Here is a 21597-nt window from a genome sequence, read left to right as displayed (position 1 = left end):
GTAGCTGCTGTATAACCATCTGCCACCATTGGCAAAACACACCAGAAGTGAAGTAACAATAAACAAATAGGATATTTCAAGAGCAGCAATAATATGAGAAGCTCTACTGATTCAAGATGTTCAGGATATTATCAGACTCAAGGGACCATCCATCTGAGTGGACAGTGATGGGATACTGATGCTCACTGATTATGTTGCACTGGTTCTCCACTCCAGCTGCCCTCTAGCTGAAGAGCTTTTAACAAACATCAGTGCCTTGTTCCCACCCTAAAAGAATCAAATCAGAATTTGCGGGGCAGGCATAGGTGGATTTTAAAAGCACCCAGGTGAACTGGATGCACAGTGAAGGTTGCAATTCACTCTGTTAGAGATGTTTTATTCAAAGATCAAGGAAAAGTACCCTTTTTTGATCATTAACTTTCTCAGCTTCTAAAACTACACCTCATTTTTAAATTCAACATAAGATGTTGGGAATAATGAATACTCTTTATACTTTCAGTCATAAATCACTTTTACATGCACCATCTTTTTAGATTCTCAAATCAGCTTGTGGAAAATGCTAATACCATTATAGAAAGATAACGCTAGGCTTGCTGTGACACTGTTTCCGAGAGACAAAAAAAAAATGGAAACAACCTAAAAACTAGTGAGAGGATGGTTAAATATGTTATGGGGCATTTATGTGATGGAGAATTATATGGCTATTAGAAAGATTTAGGTAGATCCATACACATTGACTTAGAAAGATAGCCACAGACTACTTTTAATTTTTAAAAAAATAATTTTTTTAAATCAAGTTCACAGTTACTTATAAGTGATTCCATTTCCATTGTTTTTTCGCTTTTCATTTTTTATTTTTATTGAGATATCTTTGACATATCAAAATTGTATACATTTTAGGTGTACAACTGATATTTTGATATATGTATACATTGTGAAAAGATCACCAAAATCGAACTAAATAACATATCCATCACAAATTCATAGATATGTGCGTGTGTGTGTGTGTGTGTGGTGTGTGTGATAAGATTTAATTTCATGCCACATCTTCTTTATCCATTCATCTGTCAATGGACACTTAGTTTGTTTCCATGTCCTGGCTATTGTATATAGAGCTGCAATGAACATTGTGGTACATGACTCTTCTTGAATTATGGTTTTCTCAGGGTATATGACCAGTAGTGGGATTGCTGGGTCATAAAGAAGATGTGGCACATATATACAATGGGATATTACTCAGCCATAAAAAGAAACTAAACTGAGTTATTTGTAGTGAGGTGGATAGACTTAGAGTCTGTCATACAGAGTGAAGTAAGTCAGAAAGAGAAAAACAAATACCGTATGCTAACACACACACACACACATACACACACACACACACACACATATATATATAAAATCTAAAAAAAAAAAAGTGGTTATGAAGAACCTAGGGGCAGGACAGGAATAAGGACACAGATGTAGAGAATGGTCTTGAGGATACGGGGAGGGGGATGGGTAAGCTGGGACAAAGTGAGAGAGTGGCATGGACTTATATATACTACCAAATGTAAAATAATAGCTAGTGGGAAGTAGCCGCATAGCACAGGGAGATGAGATCGGTGCTTTGTGACCACCTATAGGGGTAGGATGGGGAGGGTGGGAGGGAGACGCAGGAGGGAGGAGATGTGGGGATGTATGTGTGTGTATAACTGATTCACTTTGTTGTAGAGCAGAAACTAGCACACCATTGTAGAGCAATTATACTCCAATAAAAATGTTAAAAAAAAAGATTTAATTTAGGATCTATACTTTTAGCAAATTTCAAGTGTGTGATACAATATTGTTAACTATCACCACCATGCTGTACATTAGAGCTCCAGAATTCATTCACCTTCATAAGTGAAACTTTGTACCCTTTGACGAACATCTCATTTCCCTCTCTGCTCAACCCCTGAAAACCACCATTCTATTCTCTCCTTCTATGAGTTGACTGTTTTAGATTCTACCTATAAATGAGTTCATACAGTATTTGACTTTCTGTGTCTGGCATATTTCACTTAGCATAAGGTCCTTCTGGCTCATCTGGTTCATCTATGTTGTCACAAATGACAGGATTTCAGTTATTTTTATCGCTGAATAATATTCCAGTGTGTGGGGAGAGGTATGTATCACATTTTCCTTATCCATTCATCCCTCAGTGGACACTCAGGTTGTTTCCATATCTTAGCTACTGTGAACAATGCTACAGTGAACATGGGAGTGCAGATATCTCTTTAAGAGACAGATTTCATTTCTTTTGGACATATACACAGATGGGGTTTCTGGATCTTATGATAGTTCTATTTTTCATTTTTTGAGGAAACTCCATCCAGTTTTCCATAGTGGCTGCACCAATTTACATTCCCACCAACAGTGCACAAGTGTTCCCTTTTGTCCACAACTTCACCAACACTTGTTATCGCTTGTCTTTTTTGTAATAGCCATTCTAACAAGTGTGAGGTTATATCTCATTGTGGTTTTGATTTGCATTTCCCCAATTATTGGTGATGTTGTGCACTATTTCATGTACCTATTGGTCATTTGTATGTTTTCTTTTGAGAAATGTCAATTCAAATTATTTGCCCAGGGCTTCCCTGGTGGCGCAGTGGTTGAGAGTCCGCCTGCCGATGCAGGGGACGCAGGTTCGTGCCCCGGTCCAGGAGGATCCCACATGCTGCGGAGCGGCTGGGCCCGTGAGCCATGGCCGCTGAGCCTGCGTGTCTGGAGCCTGTGCTCTGCAATGAGAGAGGCCACAACAGTGAGAGGCCCACGTACCGCAAAAAAAAAAAAAAAAAAAAAAAATTATTTGCCCATTTTTTAATCAGGTTATTTGGGTTTTTTTGCTATTGAGTTGTTATGAGTTACTTGGATATTTGGAATATTAACCCTTATCAGATACATTGTTTGTGAATATTTTCTCCCATTCTGTAGGTTACCATTTTACTATTTTGATTGTTTCCTTTGCTGTGCAGAAGCTTTCTAGTTTGGTACAACCCCACTTGTCTGTTTTTGCTTTTCTTGCCTGTGCTTTTTGCTGTCATAACCAAAAAAACACTGTCAAGACCAATGTCAAGAAATTTTTTCCTATATTTTCCTCTAGTAGTTTTATAGTTTCAGGTCTAACATATAAGTCCTTAATCCATTTTTAGTTGACTTCTGTATGTGGTATGAGATAAGGTTCCAATTTCATTATTTTTCATGGGATATCCAATTTTCCCAACATCATTTATTGAAGAGTCTGTCCTTTCCCCATTATGTGTTCTTGGAACCCTTGTCAAAAATCAGTTGGCCATAAGTGTGTGGATTTATTTCAAGGCCTTCTGTTCTGTTCCACTGGTCTATGCATATGTATTTATACTGTTTTAATTACTATAGCTTTGAAATACATTTTGGAACCAAGAAATGTAATTCCTCTAGCTTCTTTCTAACTTCGTTCTTCTTGCCCAAGATTGCTTTGACTACTCAGGGTCTTTTGTGGTTCCATATGAATTTTAGGGTTTTTTTCCTATTTATGTAAAGGATGCCTTTGGAATTTTGTTAGGGATTGGATTGAATCTGTAGATCACCTATAGTAGCATGAACGTTTTAACAATATTAATTCTTCCAGCCCACAAACATGGGCCTGTCTTTCCATTTATTTTATTTAATTTCCCTCACCAGTGTTTTATAGTTTTCAGTGTGCAAGTTGTTCACTTCTTTGGTTGAGCTTATTCCTAAGTATCTTATTTTTGTTGTTGCTACTATAAATGAGATTATTTTTTTAATTTCCTTTTTGGATAGTCCATTGTTAGTGTACAGAAATGCCACCAATTTTTGTATACTGAATTTGTATCCGGCAATTTTACTGAATTAATTTATCAGTGCCAAGAGTTTTTTGTGTGGTTGAGTCTTTATTGTGTTCTACATATATAATCATTTCATCTGCAAAAAGAGGCAATTTTATTTCTTCCTTTCTGATTTGGATGTCTTTTATTTCTTCTTGTCTAATTGCTTTGCCTAGACTTTGTTGAATAGAAGTGGCAAGAGTGGGCATCCTTGCCTTGTACTGGATCTTAGAGGAGAAATTTTCAGTGTTTCTCCATTAATTATGATGTTAGCTGTGGGCTTTTCATATATGGCCTTTATTGTATTGAGGTAAGTTCCTTCTGTTTTTCTCAGATTTTTTATCATGAATGGATGGTGAATTTTGTCAAATGCTTTTTCTGAATCTATTGAAATGGTCATGTGGTTTTTATCTTTTATTACGTTAATGTGGTATATCACACTGATTGATTTGTATGTGTTGAACAATCCTTGCATCCCAGGAATAAATCCTACTTGGTCATGGTGTATAATCCTTTTAATGTGTTGTTGAGTTTGGTTTGCTATGATTTTATTAAAGATTTTTGCATCTATGTACATAAGAGATATTGGCCTTTAGTTCTCTGTTCTTGCAGTGTCTTTGTCTGGCTTTAGTATCAGGATGATGCTGGCCTCATAAAATGAGCTCGGAAGTGTTCTCTCTTCTATTTTTTGGAAGAGTTTAAGAAGGACTGGTATGGGTTCTTCCTTGAATGTTTGGTGGAATTCACCCACAAAGCCATCTGGTCCAGGGATTTTCTTTGTTGAGAGATTTTTGATTACTACTTCAATCACCTTATTTGTACTCATCTGTTCAGGTGTGTATTTCTTCTTGATTCAGTCTTGGTAGGTTGTATGTTTCTAGGAATTTATCCATTTAGTGTTTTTTTTAACTCTACATGTATATGTGTGTGTGATTAATAAGCACAAAAAAAATCTGGAATAAATACTAAACTCTTAATAATCATATTGCTTGGACTGGGATTAGAAAGAGGTGGGGAAGGGGAACTTTTGTTTTTTAATTTCTTTTAGTTTGTTACAAAATTATACTTCCATACTGTTAAAAAATAAAAGCTATTTTATTTATTTATTTTTTTAACATCTTTATTGGAGTATAATTGCTTTACAATGGTGTGTTAGTTTCTGCTTTATAACAAAGTGAATCAGTTATACATATACATATATTCCCATATCTCTTCCATCTTGTGTCTCCCTCCCTCCGACCCTCCCTATCCCACCCCTGTAGGTGGTCACAAACCACTGAGCTGATCTCCCTGTACTATGTGGCTGCTTCCCACTAGCTATCTAGTTTACGTTTGGTAGTGTATATATGGACTTGAGGATATGGGGAGGGGGAAGGGTAAGTTGTGACAAAGTGAGAGAGTGGCATGGACATAAAAAGGTATTTTAAAGCCACAGCCTGAAATGAATGAACAAGGGCTCAACAGGCAGATTGCTAATCTTCATTCAATGAAGAGCAAGTTAAGTCCTGCACAATCAGGTGACTGGTGTAGGCTGGTGCATCAGGAGCCTAAGCCATCAGCTCTCTCTCCATCAGGAGCACTGCATCTTGCAGGCTGGCCAGTCTCCTCTCAGTGTCACTGAGCTGACTCAGGACCTAGCAATTCCCTGCTTGTCCATGGCCATGAGGAAGATTTGCTTGCTGCCAATGGCAGCTGCTGGTGCAGCCTGGAAACATGTCCACCCCTGTAGGGCAGTTCTGCTCCTAATAAGGGAAATTCACTTTACACACACTTTAGGGGAAATGTCCTGAGATGAAGCCAGAGCCAGATGGGCACCAAGCTTATTAAATGCATGATTGTTACCAGAAAACTTTTGCAAATATGTATGGGTATTTTGTATGTGTGTGTATGTGTGTGTGCACGTATTTTATACATGCACACACACACACACACACACAGATCATATCCCTGAAATCTCTTCAATTATAGGATTATCTTTCCAATTGTTCTACAATGTACTTTACAGTTTACCCTTATGTAGGGTGGATATGCCGTACCTCACATCTTTTAATGCTAGATTGTTGTTCTTATTATTGTTTTTCACTCCTGCCAGGTGCAGCTCATCCACTATAACCACGAGTTATATACCAATGTCACAGAAGCTGCAAAGAGCCCAAATGGATTGGTGGTAGTTTCTATATTTATAAAAGTAAGTGTATTGTGTTCCTTCATTCTTCTCTTCTTGCTATTCCCACCCCAATCAGAATATCAGTTTGCGGTCCTGTTGGATCTTAGAAACAGCAACAGAGGTAATATCTATGCCCAAGAAAAGCTGCAGGGGGTGACTTTTATTTCCATGAGATTCATGATAAATAAAGCCCCTTTCAGTGAGATGCAAAAACAATGAGTTCCATTTCAGAGCACTGGGGCCTGAGGATTCAGGTATCTTTTGTCCTAGAGAGAAAAAGTGTGCTGGATCCAGGTGTAGGCTTTAGGTCCCACTCATACAGAAGAATCAGAAGGAAGCAATATAAGGGGAGATGGTTTCTCACTGACACCCCACCGGATTAAAGACCTGTCCATCAGATAACCCTTGGAAAAAGAGATGAAAGGAAAATGTGAGATATCTCTCCCCTCCAGGCACTGCACTAAACAGCTCCCTCCAGCTTGCCACAATTGCTCTGAGTATCATCTTTCCCTTCCATTGTCCTTCTCCTTTGTAAGCATCCTTGTGAATAATTAAGCAAAGGTCACCAATGCTGACTTTATGACATTCTAGGGAGGCTCTACATCTTCTTACAGTCATCATCAACAACAAACCTCCAAGCAAGCAAATTCTAATTTGTTAAAAAATAATTACCTTTAACATTTTGACAGTTGTTGAGTGAAACAAGTTTGCAAATTAAAAAAAAGAAAGAAAGAAAGAAAGAAAGAAAGAAAGAAAGAAAGAAAGAAAGAAAGAAAGAAAGAAAGAAAACAAAAGAAACTGTCTTTCCAAAAGGGAAAAAAAAGCAAAAGCAAAAGGTGGCAGTTCTAAAAGTTGGCAGTCAGTGTGCTAGCCCCTTGGGAAGTTTTAGCCAGACCATTAGAGGAAGTGCTCCAATCAGAACTTGGAATCTGATGACGGTCAATAGAAATTCAGCATTTGGCACTAGTGAGTTTTAACAGAGCTTTCGTAGTGGCATCATCATCACTCAGAAGGATGAGTGCAGGGGCAACCCCAGGCATCACTCAGAAGAATGGGCACAGGGGCAACCCCAGGCATCACTCAGAAGAATGGGCGCAGGGGCAACCCCAGGCATCACTCAGAAGAATGAGTGCAGGGACAACCCCAGGCATCACTCAGAAGAATGGGTACAGGGGCAACCCCAGTCACTACTCCCCCTCCCTCCTTGAGAGCATCACCCTTTTCAATAAGCACTTTGCCCTGCCTGGCTACACCACCTCCTAACTTACTCTCCCTCACCTCACCTTTTTGTGGCCCCAGTAGAGCTGAACATTGGACAGAGGCATTAGTGACATATTGCTGTCACTGGCCACCAACCCCACCTCGTCTAGCTTGTCATTGGCAAAGATAGGAAGGGGCTTTTGATAGAGGAAGTACATTTTTAAGCTGTCGTGCCTTCTTAATACCTGATGTGACTTCCCAAAGGAAACTGGTCCTGGTACAGACTGATCCTGCCAGTCCCTGCTCTATATGTCTTGACATCATCACAGACCCTGTTATAATAAACAATGGGTTCCTAAATGCCAGGCACTGAGATATGTACTTTACATATATTTTATCATTTAACCCTAATAATAAACCTGTGGAGTGGGTATTATGTCCCTATCTTGCAGATGAGGAAAATGGTTCAGAGAATCTTTGACATTCCATCCTAATTCATGTAGTTCGTAACAGCCCATAAAGGAATGGAACCCAAGTCTTGCTTGACTTTAAGGCAAGTCAATGACCTTATTAATGACCTTATTCACAGAGCTGGGAGGGGGAAAAGAGAAAACAACATTTAAAAACTTTTCCCCCATATCCCCATGCTGCCCACAAACATGGGGCAAATAACTATATCCCTCAACCAGCCCCAATTATGATATTGATAACCAACTGATGCATTCAACCTGGGTCAAGCTTATTGTTATGAAGCTTAAAGATATTTCACAAAATTGTGCCATGCGTGTCCAGGGGCTCACAATGCCAGGCCTTCCATGAGTAACTCTCACGGCCAACATGGGCTGCCCAACAGCTCCTGACCTTTGGTGAGTGCCTCAGTCCCTGCCACTGACATTGCCTCACTTTGCTTAAAGCTCCTAAGTCAGTGTATGTCATCCTGGAAGTGCAGGCACATTACAGCTGACACTGTGATTGATTCACCAGGAAGTCAGCCTCCTAACTGCAAACTCCTGGTGTGTTTCACAAGCTCCTGCAGAAACACTCTTTCCACCGAGATTACTGATGCAGGTCCTGCTGCTTCCCTGCGGGTTGTTGAATGGAACATATGCCCCAGACCCTGAGGTCAGTGAAAGGATGGTGACTAGCTCCTGCATCTTCTCAGGCCAGTTTGGCTCTTAGGGATGCTTCTGTTCTTTCCCTGAGCAAACCTGAAGCTTTCTGGCTAGATCTCAAAATAAGCCACAGCACTTCTATCTTTGTCCAACATAATCAACACCCAGATGCTCCACAGTGAGTTATCCAAGCTGTGACTTGTCATTCACTCATCCCCAAACACTGACTGAGCATGGGACACAGTCCAGCCTTGTTCTGGACACTGGTACCTAGAAATGACGTGAACAAAACCTCTGGTAGCCCTCCCCTCCTGCTGATCTTTCTGCCTCTCCTCCCCAGTTCCTGCCTCAAGGTAGGCAGGAACAGAAAATGAGAGACCCTGTATCTAGGTCAGCTGAGCCCTCAAGATGTCACCCTGGCCCAAAAGCTGAGCCATAAAAGCACTGGAATTGTTTGTTAAAACAAGAGATTTGTTTGTCTGTGGGTTTTACCTATCTCTGTCCCCTCCTAATCCCCCACCCTTCCTATGACCACAGGGAACTGAGATTTGGCTATAATTGCTGCTCAATCACATACCATTAACTTCCCACTTAAGCTCACTTATACCAAGTACATATTTTATCCTCTCACCCACACAGCCAACATGCTAGAGCCCACAAATCATCTGTGTGCACTTTGGAAATTTTTCAATTATTTTTAATCAGCACAAAAATGTCTAATCCCAATGTTAGCTCTGCCCAGACTCACCGGGTACCAGGAAACCAAGGCACCCGATTGAGGGACATGGCAGATTCCTCACCTGCCACGACAATCTATTTTTGGCTCTCCTTTCATGGACTGCATCAACACAAACAGGCAGCTTCAGGCTATCTTTTAAATAGCTGAAGAGGATGTCAAAGTAGAAATTGGATTCAGCACTAAAGCTTCCAGGGATCAGCAGTGTTTAATTTGGGACTTTTCTCCATTTGGAGTGGGATTTTACCTCCGTTGAACATTGTCACTCACCAAGCTCCCCTTGGTGTATGTCTCACCACAACAACACACACAGGAAACTGCGTGGGAAAGGAAAGGCAGATGGAGGGAAAATAAACAGTCTGTGCTTTCTGCAAACTAAAAATTACCTGTTGCTTATCTAATAATAATAATAATCTGCTGCAATTTTCCCAACCCTCAGAATAAATCAGATTTAAAATGTTGATGTGTCACAACATCCGATTAACAGCTGAGGTGTAAATTACAGAGCACAGCTGAGCAAGGTAGGAGAAAAATATCTAGGATGAACAATGGTCCCTAGAAAAAGGCTGAGTAAAAAGGGAGTTGTTAAGAAAACAGTATATATAGTCTTGTGGGGGCCCATCACAGTCTCCAAATTGTGGTTCCCTGGCTTAAGCCCCTGGAAACTTGGCTTGTTCTCCAAACAAGGAATTTGGAGACCTAACAGCATGGGCATAAAATGGGAACTGATCCCTGAACATCTAGTAAAATGTGTCACCCATAATAGGAATTTGGTAAATAATTTTTGGATGGATGAAAGGACAGATTGATGGATGATTGATTGATTGACTGAATGACATGGCTTATGATATATTTGATTCATGTAATACTGAGCAGTGGTATAAGATTCTATATTATATCCTAGAGATCTTTTTTACCTCCTGATATCACTGATCTGAGTACTCTTTCTCTCACTCTCTACTTGGAAAACTATCCCCTTCTTAATATGTCACTCCCTACTCCTTACTTAAAACCCTCTGATATTTCCCCATCCCTACAGGATAAAGTTTAAATTCCCTAACATGACACTCAAAGCCTGACATGACCTAGCACCTGCCTACCTCTCTATCCTTACCTCGCATCCTTCCCCCATACTCTCACCTTCACCTACACTGAAATACTTCCCTGGGCATGACTAGTTCTCCCATGTCCATGTGTGCACAGTCCTCTGTATGTCATGTTTTTCTTCACTTTTCCTCCTTTTCCACACTATACCACCAAAGCACTTTGTTAACTTCCCCTGATCCTTCAAGACTTAGCTCAGGCCTTAGTGCCTAAGATTCCCCAGGTGGACGGTCTTCCTCTAATATCATCATACCTGTAACTCTATCATAGCACTCTTCACACTAAATTATAACCATTAGGTTACTTACCTGTCTTCTTTCTCTAGACTGTGGATTCTGGAAAGTAGATTCTATATATTTAATCTCTGAATTTCCAGCCATCATAGTGTTTATAGCATGGTAGGGACTCAATAAATATGAGTGAATAAGTAAATGCATGGAGGCGATGTTTATCTTGAAATAGTACTGCCCAGTTATTAATATTTTCTTTTCTCCCCTAGGTTTCTGATTCATCAAACCCATTTCTTAATCGAATGCTCAACAGAGACACTATCACAAGAATAACATATAAAAGTAAGTTTGGTTCAATTTCCTATATAGCAACTATTCTATAAAGGTTAGTCCTGTCTGAAGTCAGAAAGGCAGAACTGATGATCTCCAAGGGCCTCTTTCAGCTTCATGATCCTTTAATTCTGTAGAAAGTCACTCTGGAGAGTGAAGGTAGGCTAAGAAGCAGCTCATTTCAAACAGAAGCCCCCAGAGTGCCTTTGTCATCCATGTCTGTCTAAGGTAATAATGATTATTATGATGATGGTCATCATTACCCCATGGATTGGTAAAGAGCTGGGGGACTCTGCTAGCTGACAGACTCTACCATGTCAGCTGACCACATTTGGGGCTTTGCCAATTATGTGATTGAAAAAGCATTCACCAGGTGGTTTGGATCCAACTTCAAAACATCCAGAAGCCCTCAGCGAAACCACATCTCCCTCTCTGTGTCATTGGGTCTCCCTTTCAGGTGGAGGCAGGGTGGCATTTTTCTTCATTTACATGTGTGATACGATGACCTAGAGAACTCTGTCCGGTTTCCTTGGGTTTCTAGAGTGTTTTATCCCCAGAATCCTTAAGCAAAAAAGAGAGAACAGTGAAAAGTTGAAGGGAGTAGAGGGGAAAGGATGCTACTGTCTTCCACAGCAATCCCAGAGTTTGCAAGATTTGGGGATAGTTATGGGACAGCACACACCAAGGGAATGAAATAAAACAGTATAGGAAAAAAAAAATTTAACTAATTAAGAGTGACCAGAAAAGTGGAATTCATGTGCCAATTTTGTCTTTAATCAAGGAACTTCCTCACTTTGACTCTGTTTCCTCATTTGTTAAGTGAAGAAGTTGAACTTCAGATTTCTAAGGTCTTTCTAAATCTAGGATTCTGAATCTGATCTTTGCAAATGTAAAAAGCAACACACAAACATTCTAACACCTCACATCCCCTTTGCGTATCCTCACTTGGTGGAGGCCACTGGTGCTTCTACCTCCAATGGTGACGTGGAAAGACAGAGTGAATGCTTACAGATCTCACCTCAGACTGCTGGAAGGAGAGTATGGAGAAACCTTCTCTTGTTCAATTATTCATCCATTCAGCAAGCATTTCCTGCACACCTGCCTCATGACAGGCACCAAGTGAGGCTCCTGGAATAAAAAGATGGGCCAGACACCAGCCCTCCCCACAGGCACTCGCTTCCATATGAAGTCACTTCCATATGAAGAGGTTGGGGTTGGGGACGCTGGCAGTGATGAATGAACCTGGAGAATCACCTAGAAGAATTAAGTTATCTCCAAAACCATACCACCCTGCCTCATCAGTACCCCTATGGAGTCCTCTCTAAGTTCAAACTTAGATTGATCAGCAAAGGGAGACATTTCTGTCTTGTGTGCAAACAGTTTTTATAACTGCCCATAAAGGATTATTAGTTTTTTTTAACTTTTTTGATTAAAAGAGCATAAAAATTAAATAAAACGTTTTCAAATAATCTTGAATTTGCAGTTTAGAGACCATGAAAAGCCATGAAATCATACATTAAGCCTCAACACACAATCTAAAAGATTGCCAGCTACAAAGTCAATCATTAGTGGGACTTCCCTCCCTGCCCCACCCCCTAGCTCTGGTCTGATTAGTATTAAGTGATGTGGCTGCTGCCAAAGATGAAAGCATCCATATGGGTTTGTGCTATGGGAAGATGGCCTTTCTTACAAATAGGGGCTAGAGAGCCAGGATGACAGATCTTGTTGGAAACAATGATGAATAGCAGTTATGTGGCTGAGGGGAACTTCAACTTCATCTGCTTCAAGGGAGATGTTCCTGATGACTCATCCTCATTGGGTCTGTAGGAACTGAAAAGGACAGACTTTGGCAATAGCTGAAGAGGATAGCAAAGTTAAGACCAAAGACCTTCATTCATTTGTTCACTAAATATTTGCTACAAGTATTTATTAAGTGGTCCTGCGTGCCAGGGAGTAGAGAGATCAATAGAACATGTTTCCTGTCCATGAGCCCCTCACTCTCTAGTCAGAGAGATAGACATATCATAGTGTTTCATAAAGATCTGTATAGCAGGGGATTTCCCAGGTGGTCCAGGGGTTAAGAATTCACTTTCCAAAGCAGGGGATGTGGGTTCAATCCCTGGTTGCGGGAACTAAGACCCCACATGCCGTGTGGTAACTAAGCCCATGCACCACAACTACTGAGCCTGCACACTCTAGGGCCCGTGTGCCACAACTAGAGAGCCCACATGCCACAACTACTGAGCCTGCGAGCTCTTGGGCCTGTGTACCACAGCTAGAGAGCCTGCACACTGCAACTACTGTACGCCACAACTAGAGAGCAGAGCCTGCATGCCACAACTAAAGAGCCTGTGCACCACAACTACTGAGCCCATGCACTCTGGAGCCCACATGCCACAACTAGAGAGAAGCCTGCACGCCACAAAGAAGAGCCCAAGCGCCACAAAGAAAGATCCTGCATGCTGCAACTAAGATCGGACGCAGCCAAATAAATAAATACATGTCTAAAAAAATTTAAAAACTTTGTGTAACAATTATAATGTATTAAAAATAGGAACAGAACTCTTTGGGATCATAGAAAATCTGCCTAAAATTCATGGCAAGGTTATACATAGCAATTGCTATTCAAATAAGCACTGAATAGATGAGTAAACATTTGGTAAGAAAAGACAGCAAGAAAAGAGGGAGGGAGGGAGGGAGGGAGGGAGGGAGGGAGATTCCAAGCAGCATATACAAAAGCAAGAAGAGCATTTAAAGGACTCAATAGTTCAAAGGAAGGAACTTTGCTTTCATCAGCTCTTCCTCTCTGCCCACAGCACGTCCAATAAACATTCATTATGGTCTGAATAAATGGAGAAACGAATGGCCCCCTACGGGGGCAGAGGGAATGGCAGGAAAGATGGTCTGGAGTCAGATCTTGAAGGGTCTTGAGAACAGGCTAAGGAGTTTATGCAGAAGCATATTTGAAGAAATGCCCTCACTGCCCTACATATAGGCTCCTAGAAGTGGGACTAAGAGAGAGCAGGAGCGCCCCCTTCTCTTGTCCCATCATCTATCTGTCAGGGCCAAAGGGAACTAAAGCAAGAGAAAGAGACCCAGTATGGGGAAAGGTAACTGCTTTACGTCCCTAATCACAGGTATTTTGTGCTTTTACACTGTTGGGGAATAATGGAGGTATTCCTAGGAGCACTTATCACATACCTGAAGGAAGTAACACTGCAGGGATAATTATTGGCCTGACATGTGGGAATGGCCTAGACACTGTGATGCCCAGGACACTGTGGCTGAAAGAGATTGATTTTCACAGAAGGAAAGCACTAGCACTCTTCCCTCCAGCTGAACGCCCCAGGGCAGCCAGCTCTTGGAAGTTTGGCCAGCAGACGGCAAGAAGGGGAGTTTCTGAAACAGGAGTCATTCACATGGACACAGCCAGTGGGTAGGAAACACAAGCCTGGAAGTCCCCCCCCAAGAGGCTCTACAGGAAGCAGCAGGTTATTCATTGGCCCATGAATTCTGGTAGAGACAAAGACAACACCACCTGCTCAGGGGCAACTATCAGAGTACCCTGCTTTCATACTTTTAAGCAAGCAAGAAAGAGATGGGTCCCCACAGCTGCCACCCAAACACACTACCCAGGGACAATTGACTTTGGCCCCCACCCACTCTCCCAACCAGCCCTTCTTCTGATGCTACCCAGAACTACACCCCAGCAGAGCTTCAGTCTGCCATACTCACGCAGCTGTGGTACCCACTCTACAAAGTGCTCATCATCAGGAACAAGGAAGAGATGCTAACCAAACACTTTCTTCACTCTAGGCTCTGTGCTAGAGCTTTATGTGCAGCACCTTACCTGGTGCTCACAAAGTCCCATCCTCAATATAGATACAATTGTTATACCAGTTTATAGATGAGGAAAGCAAGGCTCTAAGAAGTGAAGCCATTTGTCAAGGACACACACCTAGTGAGTGGCTCTATTAGTCAGTAACATCTGCATAATAAACAAGCATTCAGCAATAGGCATTGATTTCTCACTACTGCATCTGTGGGTTGGTTAGAGTGGCTCTATATGTCTGCAGGTCAGTTAGGGCAACTTGGCTCCACAAAGCTCTCATTTTTCTGAGATCAAGTACTTCTTATGCTGGGGGTCAGAAATGTGTGATGTTCCTTAAGACCTAGGCTTGAAACTCACACACTGTCACTTCTATCTACTTTCCACTGGTCAAAGCAAGTCATATGGCCAAGCCCAACATCAAAATACTCCCATGGAATTGGGGCTGAGGAGGGAGTGAACATTTCCTGAACAATAATTTACTCACCCATAGTGAGAGAGCAAGCATTCCATCATAGGTCCTCCCAGGGACTTTTCTATGCTCTTACTTTCCTACTGTCTTCCTCCCTAAGGAGCAAGGAAAGCTAAGCTCTGAGGTCTTAAAACTAGTTGTAATGCTGATACTTTCACATTACATGAAGCTTATCGGCATGTTCTTCTCTTAATTCCAAATTTAGTTCAGTTTGAAGAGCCATCTCTTTGCTTTTTGCACTTGTTTCCACTCTGGAAGGGACATAAACTATGCACAGAACTTGTGGGTACTTTAAAAGTTCAGGCTCATACCATCCTAAGCCCCCTGCAGCTCCTGTCTGTCCCTTGGCATAGGACTACCAGTGGAAACCACTGTCATTCAAGGGAACACAGTGGCACTGCCATTATTAGGCACATACAGAAACCAGAGAAGGCATAGAGATTGGTACTAGATGGGTCAATCTTCTCCATCAGTCTTTCCCTTGGAGGCCATTTGTAATGAAAAGTCAATCTAAAACTCTGAGCAGAGAGTGACATGATCTCCTGACAAAAGGATCTCTCTGTTTGCTTGCATAGACTATAGGGGCATGAACAAAAGTTGAGAGATGATTGCAGCAATGTTGATCGTGATCAGGCCAACTTGAGAGAGGTGATGAGAAATGATTGGGTATATTTTGAAGGAAGAGCCAAGAGATTTACTGACAGATTGGGTGTGTGATATGAGAGAGAGGAGTCAAATATAACTAAGGTTTTTAGCCTGAGTAAATGGAAGGAAGACTTTTCCATCATCTGAGATGGGGAAGGTTATGGATGAAGCATATTCATGGGTAGGAAGGGAATCAGAATTTCAAATATGTTAAACTCAAGATGGGCATCAAAGAAGAGGTGTGGAGTCTAGGCAGTTGGATATATGAGTCTGGATTTCAGGATACAGAACTACAGATATAAATGTGGAAGTCATTGGGATCCAGATGGCATTTAAACCTGGGTGAGATCATGGGAGAGAATAAATAGAGAAGAGAGGCGGACATATCCTCACTTTTAAAAGATCCGCATGACTTAAGATTGTAAATAATTTCTAAAGATATCTTTTAAATCCTACCCTGGATGAGGCTCTGGTATGTCTGTCTCATCAACTGGCTCAGGAGGTACAAAGAGGCAGGAGTAAGCATGGAAGCATGGGGTGAAATCGCTACAAAATGGCAGCCAGTAGGCACACAATCCATTTGCTTGATTTCAACATATATTAGATGACTAGGGAGAAAAAAATGAATTGTGCAAAATCATTCTATTGATCCAGTTGAGAAAATCAATGCCAGGTAATCCATAAAAGAAGGAAAGAAGGAGAATCTTGCCAAAAGGACTGGGAATTTTGGAAGCCAACATTCTGGTAAAAGCCACTATACTTATGGGATGTAATGTGTTCTAGTGAAGATATATAGAACTAAGCAGACCTGGGCTCCTGGCTCTACCACTCTTTTCTGTGTGGATTCTGGCAAGTTTCTTAACCTCTCTGAGATAATTTCCTCATCAATAAAATGAGGATACTAATACTGACATTGAGAGTGTTGGGATGAAGATTAAACAAGGCAATGAGTCAGTTGCCTGGACATTGACTGGTATAAACCAGGTGCATAATAACATGTGTTTCTAAATTATCCTAGGTATGTTGTGGTCAAATCCAGCTTCCTGGAGAGTGGGAGGCAGGTCACTATAAAACTAAATAAAAGTTATTGTCAAGGTGAATGCAATACAGGGCACACAAACAACAGAGCTTGTTTACTCTAATGAAACCCAGCTCCTGCATGGGACCCGTACATTGGATGGCAATAGCCTAGTGAGCTTCCACTCTCTTTGAAAGCTTGGATTTCATATGTCTGAGCAAATCTTATAAAACACTCTTACTAACCCAGACTGACGATGGAAAAGACCAGCCTGAATTAATTTCAGGCTGAATTTAGAAAGTCTTTTAAAGAAAATCCATTTTATTCAAGTTAAATTCGCCTTCAACAGATTAAGGGTCAAGACTGAAATCATGGCATTGAAAAATGGATTTTCTGGAGGAGATATTCGTAATTTACTTGAAGTATTTTAATTGTTTAGTGTAGTGTATTGGAACAATGCCAATATCCCTCCATTTTCCTTGTGTTAATTAATAAGTAGGCACAGAGCCCCAATTACATAAAAGGTGACATTCTTATCATTTGATTTTCCACCTGATTTCATGGGGTCAGCATTATTTTTTTTTAAAGAATATTTATATTTTCAAGTGGAGCAAAGAACCTTCTTAAATGGGTAAGAGGGAGTTGTTATTAGAACAGTACACATAAATGAATGCTTTCTTCCAGGGTCCTAGGACAGTGGAGTATTTTAGTAGCTTCATTCTCTTTCAGTTTCATATACTCCATTCATTTCATAGACAGTAAATACAATGGTGAACTTCAGTCCAATAAGAATCCAAAAGATTATAGATTCCAAATTTGAAAGGGTCTGATTATTGTCTTAATACATATTTCCAGCAAGGAAATAAAAGCACACAACTCAAGGTGTTTTGAGGAAAGCTTTTAAACATGGTGTTTTGAGCCCTTTAAAAATCTTTTTTCAAACTTGCCTGTTTATAACTTTGCTTTAGCCCCCCCTACCCCAACCCTGACTAAAACATGAATGTGTAGGCAAGGACAGACCAACTTGTAACTGCCTTATACTTCTCAGTTCCTTGGGAAGTGTTCTGTGCACTCACTCCTCAGAGGAACACAGTGTTAAATGTGATGAAATATCACCAGGGAGCTTAAGCATGTTACTCCCGGTGACTTTCTCTATGCTTAATTGAACTTGTGCTTTCATTTCAAATGAATGGGTTTGGAAATGTTTTCACAGAATGCAAAATGCAGCATTCCACTCCCCACGTTGCAATCCAAGTAGTAACTATAGTCAGCAAGGAAAAGGAACATCTTACCTCCATTGAATCCAGTTCTCGGAGGCCTCTTTTTCATTTTTCATTTGTATAAAATGAAAAATCATATTACTTTATTCTTTAGCAATTGCCTTTTTTCATTTCAGTTGAATTTGCCTCAGATTACAAGAGGAAATGTCATTCCATATGAGAAAATTGCCAAAGAGTTCCATATTAATCAGAAGTTAGTCCAGTATTGATTTCTGGAACTGCTGTGCCTTTTTCTCACTGGCATCATTCTCTTTGAATGGGAACTTCATAATCAAGAAGTCAGGCGATGTTAAATCTCATCAATGTCACATAAGTTAACACGATGCATTTACCAGAGGCTGCCATCAAAGTTCAGACTAAGGGAAAAATTTCCCCGCTATGTGATACTAGGCATTTCATCATGGTGTATTTCAAAGAAAGAAAGAGAGAGAGAGAAGGAGGGAGGGAGGGAGGGAGGGAGGAGGGAAGGAAGGAAGAAAGAAAGGAAGGAAAGAAAGAGTCAGCTTTAGGAGTTGTGTCCAAAACTAAGAACTCAGTATAAGATAAGGCATAGATTCAGCAAGAGCATGTCATAAAAACCAAAAGCACAGCTGTTAACTTCTCCAATCATTTGAAAGAATAAACTGGGGCTATCAACTGTGTATAAATATTCTCTACCTACTGGTTATCCAAGGGGTCTTCCTGTGATGTAGAGGTATATCCAACACATTGAAAAAATCACAACACTGTCATACCAAAAGTTTGACCTACAGAAGAAAAATTTATCTATGTAAGCTTGTTTATATTGAAGGATATTTGGGGGTCTATAGATTATATTTTAACCTAAAGATGACTTTAGCAATTATCCAGAATATTCTTGTGCTCACAAGTAAGAGGTTATATGACTTATCCGTGAAGAAAGAGTAAGTTACTGGCAAAGCCACAGTTGGAACTTAGTCTTGAATTAAGACTCCTGCTTGAAGTCCAGGGCTTTGCCCTCTATATGATGATGATGATAGACAGAAGATAAATAGATGATAGATAGATAGATAGATATAGATAGATAGATAGATGATAGGAAACCTCTCTATAAAACTACTCATGAAAATTTATTTCATGCCATCACTTTCTTTCAGTAAATATCCTTAAAACAAGCAGAGGCATGCATGATAAGCTTATTGGCCTCTGAGCTTCACCCCAAATTTTTATCTCTCTGTTTATAAACAACTCTGACCTCTAGATCTTTGGCATCCTTACTAATGAATAGAGCCTTGAGAATTTGGAGAGCAGAATCCATCTTTCAGGACATTAATTCTTAGGCTCCTTTTTGTCTACCATGACAAGAGGATAACACTGACACGCACAAACTGTTGGTTTTCTGCTGGCTGCTGCATGGACAAGGTAGTCTGTGGGTAATAATTACTTCCTGACCTGGTAAGCCATGGAAGACACCCCAGTGTTCCTTGACACTAGGGCTGAAAACTTTCTTGGGTCCCACTGCCTCTTTCCTGCCAAATACATCAAGCAAGTCATTGTGGGGAGAAAAGAAGATATAAAAAGGTAGTCAGTAGTTCTCAAATTAATCCCTAAAAGATAAAACAGTGATTTAATGTCAGCCTTTGAGGCAAAATGGTGAGTCATGAGGACAAGTGTTATATGTTAAATGCACACATTACAGTTTCAGCAATGTAAACGCAAAGGTGTGTTTGGTGCAGAAACAGTAACACCACATGGAGACAGGCAACAGTCTCCGTCTCATTCTGAGATCTGGGGTATGACATATTTGGGAGTAGTGGTGAGCAGCATGTATTTAAGCTAATGGTATAGACTGAAGCCTCAGAGATTTTCTCCCATAATCTGACAGATGATGTTGCCTCTTCCTCCTTTATTTTCTGTCCAGAGCCACCAGCAGGTGAAGCTGCTGGGCAGAGACCATTTCATTCATGCATGCAACCAATGTTTAATGAGCACCCACCATGTAGTGGACCCCATGGTAGGGCTTAAGGAATCAGAGATAAAAGACGGAAGCCCTTCTCCCAAAGGATCTCACAGTTTACTGGGACATTCAAATAGGTTAGTTAATTATTGGCAAGCTAATTCAGTAAATATGGTGTAAAAGGAAGGCACTAACCCAGTGTGGGAGAGCCAGGAAGGCTCGGGGAGGCCAAGCAATTGTTATCCCAGGAAAGCTGGGCAAGGACATTAGTATTGGTGAGTACTTGCCATGGGCCAGGCAGGCCCTGTGCCAAGTACTTGAAAAGTGTGATCTCATTTGTTCCTCAAAAACTCTGTGAGGCAAGTACTCTGTCTTAGGCAGGTCAGCCTGCTATAATAAAGCAGCATAGACTGGGTGGCTTATAAACAACAGAATTTACTTCTTATAGTTATGTAAGGATGAAAATATGAGATGACAGTGCCAGCATGACTGGGTTCTGGTGAAATCCCTCTTCTGTGTTGCAGAATTCTTGTTGGATTTTCACATAGCAGAAAGAGAGTGAGAGAGCCCTCTGGGGTTGTTTTTAAAAGGACACTAATCCCATTCATGAGGGCTACACCCTCATGAGCTAATCACCTCTCAAAGGCTCTGCCTCATAATATCATCACATTGGGGATTAGGATTTCAATCTATGAATTTGAGGGAGACACAACCATTCAGTCCACTCTCCACTCCAACCATCTGCATACTGAGAAACTGAGGCTCAGATGGTTACCTGCATGCCCAAGGTCATGCAAATGGTGAACAGCAAAGCCAGCACTGAAACTCCAGTCTGAGACCAAAGTTCACATTCTTCACACAGGGGTTTTTCCAAGTTCTGTAGTGTGAGGAAATTAAAAGGGCAAAGATGAAGTATGCATATTAGCAGATTCATGGGAAGAACAAAGTGGTGAATGAGGACTGTGGGAGGGTAGAAGCTGCCATGTTCTGTGGCAACCATTGCACATCTCACAGGTGACATGGGTGAAGAGGAATCTCCTGGCAGGACCACAGCAGCAGAGCCTGGGATATCAGCACAAGAGTGTTTTGGAAGCAGGTTTTTGCCCTGCTATGTGGGTTAAATCCATGAATGTAACCTGTTGCTCCTGGCCTTCCCCCTGACCCCAACACACACACACACACACACACACACACACTCACACACACCCTGTCCTCAAATACAGATGAAACACAGAGGCTAATTATAGTTTCAGAAAAACATAAATGTTGTTTTTCTTTACTCTAGTCATGCCTGGAATGCCCCTCATTCTATGGTCTCCTTCCATCTCTCCTCCCCACCACACCTAATAAAATAAAATACAATAATAGCAGACACAGACCTACTAGAGAATGGACTTGAAGATATGGGGAGGGGGAAGGGTAAGCTGGGACAAAGTGAGAGAGTGGCATGGACATATATACACTACCAGACGTAACATAGATAGCAAATGGGAAGCAGCCGCATAGCACAGGGAGATCAGCTTGGTGCTTTGTGACCACCTAGAGGGGTGGGATAGGGAAGTTGGAGGGAGGGAGATGCAAGAGGGAAGAGATATGGGGACATATGTATATGTATAACTGATTCACTTTGTCATAAAGCAGAAGTTAACACACCATTGTAAAGCAATTATACTCCAATAAAGATGTTTTTAAAAAATACAATAATAGCAGCATG

General features: G+C 41.0%; 1 protein-coding gene across 1 annotated transcript in view; it reads left to right on the top strand.

Annotated features, from left to right (window-relative positions):
• CA10 (carbonic anhydrase 10) overlaps nt 1-21597 on the top strand; it is a 620855-nt gene that overhangs the window by 589915 nt on the left and 9343 nt on the right. The window contains exons 6-7 of the mRNA XM_019945517.3: nt 5938-6033; nt 10664-10736. Coding sequence (XP_019801076.1) covers nt 5938-6033; nt 10664-10736 — 169 coding nt within the window. The remainder of the gene's footprint in view (nt 1-5937; nt 6034-10663; nt 10737-21597) is intronic.

Source organism: Tursiops truncatus, chromosome 20 (genome assembly GCF_011762595.2).
Source record: "Tursiops truncatus isolate mTurTru1 chromosome 20, mTurTru1.mat.Y, whole genome shotgun sequence".
NCBI lineage: Eukaryota > Metazoa > Chordata > Mammalia > Artiodactyla > Delphinidae > Tursiops > Tursiops truncatus.
The sequence above is the reverse complement of the archived record's forward strand: the minus strand, read 5'-3'. Positions and strand labels throughout refer to the sequence as shown.